This window comes from Antedon mediterranea, chromosome 10, assembly GCF_964355755.1.
Source record: "Antedon mediterranea chromosome 10, ecAntMedi1.1, whole genome shotgun sequence".
Classification (NCBI taxonomy): domain Eukaryota; kingdom Metazoa; phylum Echinodermata; class Crinoidea; order Comatulida; family Antedonidae; genus Antedon; species Antedon mediterranea.
The window spans coordinates 12,640,894-12,656,032 of NC_092679.1; the positions used below are offsets into that span (position 1 = coordinate 12,640,894).

General features: G+C 31.2%; 1 protein-coding gene across 1 annotated transcript in view; it reads left to right on the plus strand.

Moving 5' to 3' along the window:
• The window catches only part of LOC140061237 (neurexin-1a-like), a 73,106-nt gene that overhangs the window by 48,044 nt on the left and 9,923 nt on the right, over positions 1 to 15,139 (plus strand). The window contains exons 11-17 of the mRNA XM_072107747.1: positions 9,047 to 9,805; positions 9,912 to 10,031; positions 10,324 to 10,502; positions 10,719 to 10,896; positions 11,291 to 11,452; positions 11,835 to 11,959; positions 13,153 to 13,249. Coding sequence (XP_071963848.1) covers positions 9,047 to 9,805; positions 9,912 to 10,031; positions 10,324 to 10,502; positions 10,719 to 10,896; positions 11,291 to 11,452; positions 11,835 to 11,959; positions 13,153 to 13,249 — 1,620 coding nt within the window. The remainder of the gene's footprint in view (positions 1 to 9,046; positions 9,806 to 9,911; positions 10,032 to 10,323; positions 10,503 to 10,718; positions 10,897 to 11,290; positions 11,453 to 11,834; positions 11,960 to 13,152; positions 13,250 to 15,139) is intronic.

Consider the following 15,139-nt stretch of genomic DNA (forward strand, 5'->3'; position numbering starts at 1 on the left):
AACTTTTTTTGATGTTGTAAATAATATTGGATTATAATATATTATAATGCTGTAATTAAAAGAATAAGTTGAATGACTAGAATAGAAAATGTGATTATACTGTATATAAACCAAAAGTGTCTATTTTACTTTTAATACAGATGGTAATCGAACATTTTTTCTCACATGTTTTATTTAATTTTTAAATTTAATAAGTAATAGGTGTTAACTTCAAATTAAGGTATATTTTAAGATATTTTTATATTCTGTATTATAAATAATAAATAATTTACAGTATATTACAAATATAGGTCTTTCTCCAATCTAATCTTACTGTTCATTTTGATTTCTGATTTGATTGAATAGTACAAGTTACAACATATTTAAAATGATATTTACCACAAAAAAACAACAAAACAAAAAGGAACTGAAATGCATTGTAATTGGAGGAAACCTGTATTACTTTTGTAATATTCTTTCTAATTGAGGCCTTGTATATGGAAGGGCTTCCCCAGCATTGGAATAATCTTGACAGAATATAACTCTCCCTAATTTTCATTCTACTAATTTTTCACCAGCCATGAATCTTACAAGTGGAGGTGAGTAGCAAACCACTGATCATCAACTGTGGACGAAAAAAAACACCAACAAATTCTTTTTTTTCTTTGCCTCCCTCGTCGAATATAAATTTTTGTTGTATAAATGGCTGCTGTACACAAGAGAATTTAGCTGAAACAGATTTGTTATGCTTCTTGAGAAGTAGCCTTGAAAATAAGAAATGTGTGAACAGTTTTAATGGTCTTTCATATTATAAAGCTGTGAAATTTAACATTTATTTTCTTTAGGCCTGCTCTAAAAAAAATTACCAAAAATATTAAGATATATGATTAGGTTCTGTGGTGTTGATGCCTGAACAATTCTCTAAAAAGTGCTCTTCTTTTGGGTGTTTCGGTCCATGAATGAATCAAATTCAAAGACCATAAGTGCATTAATTTTTAAGTATAGCAGAATGCCATTAAACAGACCAATCAATTGGTTTTGTCATATAGTGAGTGGCCGAAAATCATTTAGGCCTACAAGAGCATGGCACAGGGGCTCATGTCACATGATCATAAAGAAACATGGCTCAGTAGGAATACATCTGTTTTACAGCGCGATTCTCTTATGTTCATTGAACTTATTCTTCTGTAATTTCCTACCTTATAGATATATTAACTTTCACACAGCATTTCTAATCAATTATGTGTTGCATCGAAACTGTTGCTTAGCAACTGTTTCAATCAACCTAGACAGGTGTGCCATGTGGCAATATGAAAGTGAAAAATGTCATCATGTCATTTTTTTTTTTACATACATGTATTGCTTATCAAAATATTATTTTCTTCGGTAGTGTTATTAGTTTTCTCATTTCGTTAGGGTGGACTCATTTTTTTCTGTTTATTTTTATTTGCATCTATTTTTGTTTGATTTTCTGGGATGGAACAAACTGCATGAATTTTTTTTTTTTACATTTTAGTTAGTTGTATGTATAAATGCTTTAATTTCCTAATATTTTATTCACAGTTTTGTATATCTAACCTCAAGACATTCTAACAAAATTTGTTTGTCATTTTCATTTGTAATTAAAACACTTTCTGTTACAACTCAACAAGTTATGTTACTGAAAACAAAGTGTTTTTTTACCCAAAAAAGGTGATTATTTAAAATTGTTCAATACTTTAAAGATATATACTTCTGGTAGACATTTAGAGCAATGGCAATTGTTCGAATTGAATTACAGATATAGAAACAAAAAAAATTAATCACAGCTATACAAAATATTAGAAAATAAAAGATAAAAAATTAAATTTTCATTGTAAAATTCACAAAAGAAAAAATAAATTAAAAATGGTATTTATTTGGTTTTTATTTTAATTTTGTAAACAAAATTCATTTAATATTGGTTTTTATTATATCAGGAAGATTATCCTATACCTTGTTTCACATTTACAACAAGATAGTAATTATAGTTAAGCAACTCTTCCAGTACTACTCTGGTGGGACAGCATTTCTTTGCAGAAATTTTTATCTGGATCATCAGATCTGATTGGTCAATAGGATTACTACCATACTTTAGAATTGGCCATTTACATACAGTCCAATGTACATGCATTATGATGAAAAGTCCAAAATAATTGACATTGAAATGCAATATATTTTATCTCACACTTATTTACTGTAAATAATAAAAAAAAATGTTAATAAAATTACAGTAAGTAAACTATAAATAAATGTTAAAATTCCATTGTTTTTTGGTTTAAAATATTGTCAAAGTTGTCAAATATTTAACTTACTGTAATATTAATTTTAAAATTCTTGTAAATTTATAGACAAGTCAATACATTTTCTTTTACAGGTTTCTGTAACATTTTCAGCTAATAAATAATCAGTTAACTGAGACTGCAAAATGTATACATAGCCTGTAGCAAGAAAATCTAATAATTTATAATAATTTGACATGAGGTATCACTATAGATTTATTACGATAACGCATTTTATGAATCTTGGCACATGCATAATACGCAAGTACTATACTACAAATGGTGATGATTATAATACCCAATAAATTTATATCCTAATTATATTAATCCAAAGTCAAGTTACTGAAAAAATGACAATGCTGTGGGTATCAGTGGCTGGATCTCAATGAAGATACAAAAAAAAGCAAAAGCTAAATCAAAACGATAAGTAAAACAGCCAGAAAAGTTAGCAGAGCTCCTAATTATATTATAAATCATTTCTTTCATTTAATATTGATTTATTCATTTGAAACAAAAAAAACTTATTGAAATAGTAATGAATAATACTTTTACCTAATTTCTATCATACTGTACTTTGTTAGTACACCATTTTCTTGATCAATTTCTAAAACTTTTTCCATTTTTGTTCTTTCACCTTCAATCACTCAAGAGCAAATTTGTTTACAGTAACAAAAGTTAAACAATAATTTACCACTTAAAATAGAAATAGAACCTAAACAGATCTTTTAATGAAGCTGCTGTGTTATGCAAAAGCTCACAAACAGACTTACTTGGGTTAATTCATCATAAATGTGAAACTTGTCTTCCTTGCAAGTTAATAAGATATTAAAATACATATAAAATCCTAATACAATAAAAGTATTCAGGTTTTATCATACTAAATTAAACAGTTCCCTTGAATTCATAAAAAAATAGTTATTGAAATAGTAATTGAAAAAAATCTTTTCAGGTATTAAAATACATATAAAAACTTACGAAATATTACAAAATTATATTACTGAAATTCAGGAAAAATAGTTGATTTGTTTAATTACAAACATCTTTTTGATTTCAATAACATAACTTGTGTCAGAAACTTTATTTGTGTTAAATAAACATGTCAACCAATTTGAATATTAAATATGTTTTGTTTCATGGGATACGATCTCTAACTTGCAGATCATTTTCACAATTTACTGGTACATACATACTCTCAATAAGAGAAGCAAATTCAGTTTGAAAAGCAGTGTTATTATAACTGTTGGAATGTTTACCATTATCACAGTAAAACATTCCTATAATTGAATCCTGTGAAATTGCAGCTTTATAGAAACAAAACATGTTTATTTTCATACCGTTAATTTTCAGATTAGATTGATGTACTAAAAAACGTAAGCAGTTGTGCCAGCTTCTGCTCTGTTCATCACTATATGATATTAATGATGTATCACTCGTTCGTAATATTTCACTTTATCTCACTCGCCCTTTTCATTCTAATTTTAGCCGAGCACAGAAAATGACTATTTGCACACTAACAAACATGTATTAACCCAGATATCAACACTTGTCAAATATTATTAACAATTATGTTGTTGGCAACAATTAATGGAATGTTAATTTATTGTTAAATTAATTAATTTATAAAACATTTTGTTATTAAGGCTATGTTCACACATGGCGTGTTACCGTACAATGCTGACAACAAGGTCATATTATAAGCCACAGACAAAAACAAGTGTCCAGACACAGGGCAATGGTTATAATTATTTATTTGTTACTTCACGATGGAAGTTCTAAAATGCACTGTTTTCCACTAAGATACAACATTTGTCAGCATTCTATGTTAAAACATTGTAATTCCATTACAGAACCTAAAAGTAGTACTCGCTTTTATTGTGAAGGGAATGGTAAAGTGTTTGGGCACACCATTATTAACCTACTAGTGTTATGTTCATGTTATGATGTTTAACTTTTACTGGTTGTATCAGTTGGTAATAGATAGTGTTGGTTCTCTTTGACCAAGTAAATATAATTATAAACCAAAAGTAAGGTACCAAGTTCTACTGAAACTGCAAGTTAGCTCAAAGCAGCAAGAGCATAAAAAAGTTCCAACCTTGATTAAATGGTATACAAATAATGAATGTTTATGAGTGCAATGGTACAAATAATGGCACGAGGTGAATGATGAAAGGTTATATCAACGAGGCAAAGCCGAGTTGATATAACCTTTCATCATTCACCAAGTGCCATTATTTGTACCATTACACGAATACAAAACATTCATTATTTGTTTTATATAACATCTAGGCGTTTTTTTTTCGTACACAAAAATGTTTCAAAAAGTACTATTTAACGATCATTGAATAGTGCGTACTATTGCACGCCATGTGACCCACATTCGTCCAATCAAATGACAGGAATTTATATAGGTGTTATATAATGTTCATCTAGGCCTTAGCCACTAGGTGGTAAGATTTCAACCTGACCATTTTTGAACAGGCATTGAAAACAGTGTGTCCAGAATAGAGGATTGTTCCCTTTTTTCAACCACTGCACCATATCATTTTCGGGGCTAATTACACTGGCCCTGGTGTGTAGCATAAAATAGTGACTTCTACCTCCTATTTCTTTGCTCTATGCTAAAAAGAACAAACGCTGTACTGTAGTTTTTTTTTAGCATAATTACATTTATTTGGCTTAATTACAGCAATCATCAAAAGGCTAAAAATGCCTCAAGCCTCCAGCGTTAGAGGGCAACTCATCGTCCTTAAACCAGGGGCCTCAGGCCCTGTGTTACGCCACTGCTCGGGGAGATTTCACCAGGAAGGAAAACCTGGTGAGGTTGTTCCCGGAGAAGGAAGACAATATTTAACAAACAATAAGTCAGAATTTAACTCTAACTAAATTAATCCTTGTATATAATAACAGGTTGTCTACTTTTGTTGTATATACGCAAACCATGATTTTGTAACTTGTCCGAACAATTTAAGAATTTCTTATATAACATTTTTAGTTAAATGACTCTCAACAGAAAAAAGACCTGATGGCATTAACGTTTCCGCTCATAAATCCACAAATCCCCATAAAAGACTGTACAACCATTTAACTTAAGTGAACTGGAATCCTACTGGACAAATGAGAACATTTACCCCTACAGTATAATTAGTTTCAAGGAAGAAAGCTGATGAATACCAGAAACAATAATGGGAAAAAAAAATCAAAATTATATATTAAAATAATTCTATTTAGGACTGTATTTATTAACAGTGATTTCAAAATCATTAATCCTTTACATTGAAAGTAATACTTCTTAGGTTTTTTAAACTTTAAAATGCAAATTTGTCTTTATAAAATATGAGAATTTAAATCTTTGAGTGATGTTAGCCATATTAATAACTAATTTATCTCATTATTCATGTTCTGTGGAGCCATTTGTAAGTCTAAGTCTTTAAAAACGATTAAAGTCTCTAAACATTGGATTTAGAAGGCAAGCATGTTGTGTGCATACAGACATGCTGTACAATAAATCAAGACCTGTGTTTAGCTGAGTGCTTGATGTATTAAGACAGACGTCTTATAGAGTTTTAAAAATCTGATGATATGATAGTTGACTGGTAATAAATTTCTTTTTTTTTTCAAATTTGATGACAACCTAGACAAATACAGTGGGTTTCATGAAGTTCGATATATTTCAGTTAGGATAGGTTATTATTGTGTCACCAAATCAAACAGTATATTGACATTTGAAATCATTTTACTATTGATAATTTTAAGTACATTTGTGTCAGGGAGCTAGGTTAATTTGTCAGATGATTTGCCTTACACTGAATTAGAGAACACAAATAAATTTGTAAGCAGTTCTCGGGTGGGATCACTTTGCAGTAGTTTCATTTTTAAATTATCATCCTTTTTGTGCAGAAACTGTTGCTTCCTTGACCTAAAATCTAACCATAATGTAGCTGTCATCATAAGCCATGGTGTAGTGGTATGAATGTCAGGATGTGGATGTCGTTGTCGTTGGTTCAAGTCCCATCCAAGAAAGTAATTTAATTTAGACGTAAATGCAAACATTTTACCTAACTAGTATACTGTTTTTTCCATTTATTGTCTGCTGTTTTTGTTGTGTCTATATCAAATTACTAATAGTAACCTACAAGTTTAGGTAGATTTTAGACTAAATGGTTACTTCCACCTATGTTCTGCTTCAATTAATACAAATCTTGCGATCTGGCATGGATTATGCCCCAAAACAGTAATCAAACTTAATTTGTGGTGTCAAAAGTTGCACTAAGCAGGGCCTTAGTGACCAGATGGCTGGTAAGGATTCAGTCTAACCACTTTTTCACAGAGGCCTTTGACCACCAAGTGGCACCACTTTATTTCTTTACTGCTAAGAGTAAATAAATACTGTGTCAAACTTATACCAAATATTAAGAATATATGTGCATGGGCATTGAGAGATTGCTTATATGCTCTATATAGAACTATTATACTATTATTATTTTAATAAATTCTAGGAATATTGCCCCTTTCTGTATTTCCTCAAGTCTGTATCATCCACGGTCCACTGTATTTTATAGACAAACATTAAACATTATTAATGCCATTAGAAGAACAGTTTAATATTTGTCAATGTTTGGCTAAATACTATGTCTAGACACTTCTCATAATTATCCCAACAAATGCATATAAATCATTACCGTATTTTCTAACTATAGTAATCGGCACTTTAGTAATCAAATTTATCACCTGCTATAATACTAGTGAAAGGCATTTTGGAAGTGGTGAGAATTTAGGCCTTCATCCTCTAGTTATCGATAAAATTGTACATTGACATTTGTCTGAAAAAAACTCTGAATATAGTTCCACCACTGATGCAGTTGAACAGTCCCCATTGTCTCAAACAAATTGGAAAAGTTGAACAGGGTTCAAGTCTGCTTATTTGCTGCGAAGAATCATACCCACTGATCAATCACACGTCAAGTTAAATCGATGTCACTAGAATATCAGTTATTAGGTTGTATATGCGGTGTAGAATAGAGAGGGTTTACGTCGCTACATACTCTTGCAAGCTGACCGTTGACATGCATCAGCGAATATTACAGATATGTTTGACGATTTTATGGAAACCTGTCTTTATTCAAACAGAGTGCTTTTATTTGTAAAGGACAATTATTATTAAAACTATATTGTTATCAAAAATAAAACCTTTTATATCAAAATTTACAAGAATAGAGAAAATCTAATCCACCCGGTGATATACTGGAAATTAATATATTTACTTAATATATGTAAAATAAGAATAGTAAATGGTCTCATTAGGTATAATCTCATCTCATCTTAGAGGGGCACAAGTTTAAGTTTTGCGGTTGAATAATATTGTAGTGTTTTATGTCTACATTAGCTATGGTAGAAGTAAGATTCATGTCAATTTTATACTTTTGTGTCACACCTTCATAATTAATTAATTTGCACTACATTGTATCATTACACAGCTTATTTCACTACTAACAACTTCATACATGCAATTTGTATATATTTACTATTAAGTGCAAAATAATAGTGTTTTTAATAGTGTTCACATTGAAATGCGGCTATTGCTTTTAAAAAAACACAATGAAATTGTTATTGCTTTAAAAATAATTTTTGAATGATAATTTAATGTGTTGTATACATATTTTTATGTGAAACAGTGGCATATCCAGAATTGTGAAATAGGGGCCCAGGGTCTAACAATGTAATATATATATATAGTAAACTAATGTCCTAACTTTTGCATTGTAATTTAAAAAGATAGTTGTGGGGATATCCCCAGTGGGTTAGATCCCCATGTTTTGTATGCTACATGTACTGTACAACAATAATAATAATTTAGAAAGATGCTTCTGCAAGAATTGAATCCAAACTTACAGGGTATATTAAGATGTGTATGTCATCTACACTAGAACACTGTGAAATAAGATTTCATCAAAATAGTTAATGCAATTTTGCTGTTTTTATACTGGCAAAAAATTGTACCCAATTATTATTCTCTGGTGTTTTCAAAGAAAATTATGTTTTGTACTACCACATAATTTTCTATTAATTAAGTTTTAACATAGAAAAAATATGTGTTTTTTTGTATAACTCTCTTCAATTGTTGTTTAATTGACTAATAATTTGAGGACTAGTAGAGTTATCTTGAATTTTAGCCTTTATTTGAAATATTTCGTATAAAAAATTCATGACAAAGAGTACATCTCAGGGTAAGGTGTGACAAATGTATATTGTATGTTTTATTCTTGAAATATTTATAGTATATATTAGTTTTGTTGTTTTGTTAATTTTTATGTGAAATATTTGCCACATCATTTAATTGAATATTGTTGAAAGCATTTTTAAGTATTTATTTTCATAATAATAATTTCTAATTTGGCCATTTGAAGTTATGGCATTAAATTGAATTCTCAAAAACATTCTTAATATGAAATATGTAATTTATACATTGACAAAAATTATAATTATATTATTAATGATGAAAATGATGTGTCTTTATTTCATATTTTCTTTTCTGTAATTTTAGAATAAATACATTGATTTTTAGTTGATTTTATGTTGTTTTAATTTCATTTCAGATTTCTTTCTAAAAATGTTAATGTTTTTTTTATTATTTAATTTGTTTGAAACTTTTATTATATAACCTTTATTAGTTTACTTTACTGTAATATATGTGATTTTCATTAATACTCTGTATTTTATTTTTTTATAACCATAGGAATTGATCAACAATTTCACTATTTTTTCTTCAGAACTTCTACGTGTATCAACAAAGATTCTTGACTTTAGGTTTATTGAGCTGGGAATGAACTCACGGCTTGACTCGAGTGATGCAAGGATTCCGTTCATTGGACTTATCGATCAGTTTGTGTTTAACAGTAGAGATTACATAGATTTGGCTAGTGGTGATCCCGTCGACGATATGGTCATCCGACGTACTGCATCTTTCAGTTCTTCTATCGACAGTCGGACAATACGAAATCCAATTACATTCAAGACTAAAAATTCATACCTGATACTACCGTCACCAAATACATACCCAAGCCTCAGCATTTTCTTTCACTTTCGTACGATGGAACCTAATGGTTTGATGATGCTTAACCAAGGAGATGGCAAAGACTTCATTGCTGTTGAGATGTACAACGGATATCTTCATTATCTGTATAATTTCGGAGACCAACCGGTCACTTTGAGAGCAAACTCACCAGGACCTCTAAATGATAATAAATGGCACGAAGTTTACATTTCAAGTAATATTGTGACACGTTTTAAAGTTGATAACTCGGTCAGAAGCAAGGTTTATTCTTCACCTTTACGTCGATTAAATCTAATTGAAAACGTATATTTTGGCGGTGTTGAGAGGGCGAAGTACAATTCATTGCCAGAAAATATTCGATCAAGGGACGGATACCATGGTTGTTTTGCCTCACTAGAGTTCAATGGCCATTTCAAGGATATGTTTACTTATTCTTTATCTCCAATTCCAGAAACAGTCGTCAGGGGTTGTAGTGGTAAATATTATTTTCTTACTGAAATATTACAATAAAGTGTTTATTTGTAAAGTGAAGAGGCTTAGCATTAAACTTTATTAAACTAATCGAAATTGTTTCTTTTCAGCCCGAGTGGTAGAATGTACTGATGATCTTTGTCTGAACGGTGGTAAATGTATTGAAGGTTGGGAAAATGTTTACTGTGAATGTGATGCAACAAGTTACCAGGGAGATCGATGTCAAGAAGGTATAAAAGTTAAATAATATGACAATGCATGGCAATTACAGGCCTATATGTTAAGCATCCATTTTCAAAATAAACTATTAATTTGATTTAATTAATATTCATTTTTTGTGGGGGGGGGGGGGGGTACAATACATCTTTAAAGGAAAAATATGAAAACGATTATGAAATTCCCGGTCCTGGACTATTACACATTTCTACAGCAACATTCTTATATTTGAATAGATCCATAGATTGACCCTTAATTTAACATTGATTAGGTTGATTTTGAAGTTTATAAAATTGTTATTTCCAGCTGGTACAACATACATGTTTGGAAGCTATGGTGGTCTTATTAGCCTTGAGTTTACATCTAGCGATTGGGAGTCGACAGAGGAAGATGCTATAACATTTGGGTTTGCAACCTACTCCGAAAATGCTGTGCTGATGAGGGTTGAAAGCGCAACTCAAACTGATTATATTGAGATAAATTTGGTAATGTCATTTGCTAGCTTCTTAAAATACCATTGGCTCAAATTTGCGAGATTTCCATTTTAACAAAAACTTAGATATAGACCCACAATCTGATGTACTCTGTGAAAAACGTATGCGCATAGAGGAAAATATGCTAGTGGATATATGTGCATCGTCTATTTCATGTCATACTTAGTATATAGGCCTATATATCATATTTTTTTTCTTTTTTGACAGAGTGATGGTATTGTAGTTGCAGTATATAAGTTAGGTCCAGGATCAGAAAATGTAATACCAACATCTGTAAATAAAAAATTCAATGATGGATCATTACATGTTGTTCGATTCTATCGTAAAGGAGGAAACACAACACTTATCATGGACCAAATTGACAACTATAGTCACACAGTACCAGGTAGGTCATAAGTCATTTTTAATAAAAATGTTTTTGGTGGTTTGTAATTTTATGGCAATAATTACTGTAGTAGATTATTAAGTATGGATAATTTATTTATTTTCATTACAAATTTAAAAACAAAATTATGAGCTGCAATCAATTTTATTCATACTCGAAAATAGATAATATTCTCTTTAGTAATATTAATGCCGATATATTATAACAAACAATAGACTCACCTCAATACATAGTTCGTCATACAGCCATTCCGAAAAAATATAGAAGTTCTAGAATAAGGAAAATGTCTGTCTCAACCAAATATGTAAAAATATGTGTAAAGGTTTGAAAACACTCCCCTGTATCCGCTCCTGTGTATGGTATTTTTTATAATCTCATGCCATCAACTTTGCAGCATCTGATGCCACTGTGTTTGATGATCAAGCTAAGATATACATTGGAGGTCAGGTCTACAAAGAAGGACGCAGGAAACGACGACAAGTTGATACTGTTTTTGTTGGACTATTATCAGGAGCACGATTGAACAAAATTAAACCATTGGAGTTGGCAGAATCAGGTAATATATCAGAATTTTGTTTTATCAGGCACATTTCTTTGACATATCTTAACAGTATTCCTACATTAGCAGTCCAGGGGCATTCATAGGGTTCGAAAAAAAAAACCCTTTCCTTAAAGTACCCTTTTCAAACAAAATACCAGCAGTGAAAGTTCTAATAAATGGGCATAACTCCGCTCGTCACAGTTTTTTTACCAATCCTGCACTACCTATAGCCAGCAGACAAATAATTTTTACCTAGGTAAGCCTAAATATCGTTTCTTCAGTTAGTTACCTTTTTCTCTATTTGTGGAAAAAAAGAACCCCTGTAAAAATCCTGGCTTAGCCGTAATGGGCCTGAATATATAATGTTTAACAAAATGTTAAATGTTGTTTCTTTTAGGTCACCCTAGAACTTCAATCCAGGGAAATGTTACTTTAATTGAAAATCCAACAGAGTTTCTGAAAAATTCTTTTATAATACCAACACCGGTGTCACTAGCAGGCAAGCAGATATCAACTACAAATGTAAGTTATAATCCTAATCAGAATAACTTATGGTTTTCCTAATATTCAAGTATTTTGCAAGCTTAGGCTGAAACAATGAATGCAAATGATACAATTAGATGCGAACATAAGATTTGTAAGATACGATTGTAAAGGCAGTCCTTTACATTAAGTTTCGGAAGTCTGCTGATATTCACAAAATGCAAGATTTCTCAACTTTTTTTTTTGATATACAAAAAAAAACTATAAATAAATAAAATTTAATCGATGTTTCAGAACCAACATGGAACCATTCTTAAGAACAAATTAATAAATTAACTAAACAAAATACAAAGCACCAAAGGTTGACAGGAAATACATAAACAATTACAGTAGTAACAAAGACTGAAATATCCCTCCTCTCGTTATTAAGCAATTTTGCTTTGATTTGTTTAGAGACGGTTTCAACCCAAAGAATTTCTTTAATTAAGCAATCAAATTTAGATTTGCACTTAGACAATACTGTAATTGTAACTTTGATCTACATTTTTAACCAGCATAACAAAAAAAAACTGATATCATGATTACTTAGACGTTCTCCTATGATACCTTTATTGCGTTCATTAATGCGTTGATAAAGATGCCAACAAGTATAGCTGACATAGCTTACATCACACCACACCACATTGAAAATTGTACACAACGCATTGGTTAACAAGTTTGGGTTTCCTTTCTGTTGATTTTAAGATTTTGACTGGCATGATTTCATAATTTAACTTACAACTAAGTTGTCTGAGTTGTTTAGTTTAGTTATTCTAAAACTACATTGACACTTATGTTCCATTTCATGGAATGGAAGATAGCGCTGTTCATTTTATTTTATATAACAAACCAGATGAATATTTACAATCCTGGCATTATATCTGTTGTTTGTTGATTCCCATGATGTTTTTAAATAATACTCCTTGTTCTGTATCTGTATTTAGTAAGCCCATTTGTAAAATAGAAAAGCAGAAGATAATTATCAAATCTATCGATAAAGTTGGCTTTAGATAAATTTCATCTAGCAATAGCAAAGAAAAACAGTAAAATCGTTTTGCTTCATCAATTTTTATCATTTTTATTGATATTTTATGCAGATCTATTCACACTTTCATTACAAGATTATAAAGCCATCATCATTATTCTTGTTTTTAAATGGAAAAATATTCATCTTGTATCTTTTGAATTACCAGAATCCTGTGCAGAATTCACCTACGGTAACCACAGATATTTTTTTCTCAAATGTTGAATGTAACGATGATGAGGAATGTGAAACTACCAGTGGATCAGGTAACAATACAATTACAATACGATCTTTGTATGAATTTCTTAAACTTTTATTTCAACTCTTTCATTTGTGCACTGTTGAGAAACATACCACTTAAAGAACAGGTACAGGCATGAATTTTAAATATAATATCTGGTTAATTGTATCAAATATTTGTAACAGAAATCAAGACGAAAAATCATGAATTTCCCTTAATATGGTCAAATACAAAATTTGGCAAAATTCTGCCATAAAAACCAGGAAAACCTTTTTTCAGTAGTTAGGTAGTTTAACCTAATGTAATAACATGTCTAGTGACTCCCTAAAAGGTGAAAAAAGATGGTGGATATACGATGGATAATTTTTGATATACAGTAGCATGAAAATAAAAATCTGATTTTGAATAAAAATACCATAAATGTAAAATTCAAGTTATATTACCTATATTTAGTCATCTGATAACATTTTTTACCACACCGTTTATTTTTCACCACACCGTTTATTTTTCATAGCTTTTTAAAATGCCTCTCTATTTACAAAATTTGTGTACAAAAGAATAGAGATTTTACTGTGTAATTTGAACTATCCCACCACTGATAAGAAATTGCTTATTTTCAACAAGCTCCTGTAACACAAATAAAATCCCAAAAATTATGAAACAAAGGGGAAACTATAGATTTAGACCGGCAGCCCAGAGACATTTGGTTAGATGAGCTAGGTACCAATATCTGACTATTTGAGTGTGTTGGGGGTCACTTGAAGTGAATGAAAATGGGAGTCTGCCGGGTACCCCCTGCTGCGTCTAGACCGGGGGGACCCCGAAACGTGCTAAAAAATCGGCACAGGTTAGATGAGAGAGATACCACCTAATTTTACCACCATGGGATGCCCATTGGCATCCTTATAACAGTATCACAAACGACAGACTTTTTCTCTGCTGCAAAAGGCCCGCCAGACCCCCCGAGGGAGGGCCTAAAATGGGGTTAGCATAGATGAGTGAGGTACCACTCAAAATCAATTGCAAACGAACAAGTTGTGTTCATACAATACTAAATGGATAACAACACACTAATTGTCTGCTGCACCGCAAGTGCCAGACACCCTAAAGTTAGACTAGAGGCCCCCCTTCCCCCAACTAACCCAGCTTAGATATTGTAGATACCACCAGCAACCAATGTTATATGATTTAGCACATTGTAAGCAATACCAAATGACCTATTACAGACTATCTGAACACTGCCCTGGCCCTGGCAGACCCCTCTAAAGTTAGACTAGAGACCCTCTTTCCCCAACTAGCCCAGCTTAGATATTGTAGATACCACCAGCAACCAATGTTATATGATTTAGCACATTGTAAGCAATCACCAAATGACCTATTACAAACTATCTGTACACTGCCTTGACCCTGGCAGACCCCTCTAAAGTTCGACTAGAGACTCCATTCCCCCAACTGGCCTAGCTTAGATATTGTTGATACCACCAGCAACCAATGTTATAATTATGATTTAGCACATTGTAAGCAATACAAAATGACCTATAACAGACTATCTGTACACTGCCTTGGCACTGGCAGACCCCTCTAAAGTTCCCCCATTTACCCCAAGTATATAGCCTACCTTAGATATTGTAGATACCACCAGCAGCAACAAAATAACCACCCAAAACAACATGTTTAATTGAATAAAGTTTAACTTTAATCGAACTAACACAAAACAATTGAAAATATATCACATCAATGACGATAAAATGACCATTACCATTCTAAAGGGGAAAATAGTTTAAGAGTTTCAATTAAAACTTATATATTATAAGCCAAATATATATAACAAGTATGGATTCGGGTAAATTTAGCATCCCTTGCCTTTGGATGTCAAAGATACATCCGTCTGTAACTCTTGGACATATTTTGAGAG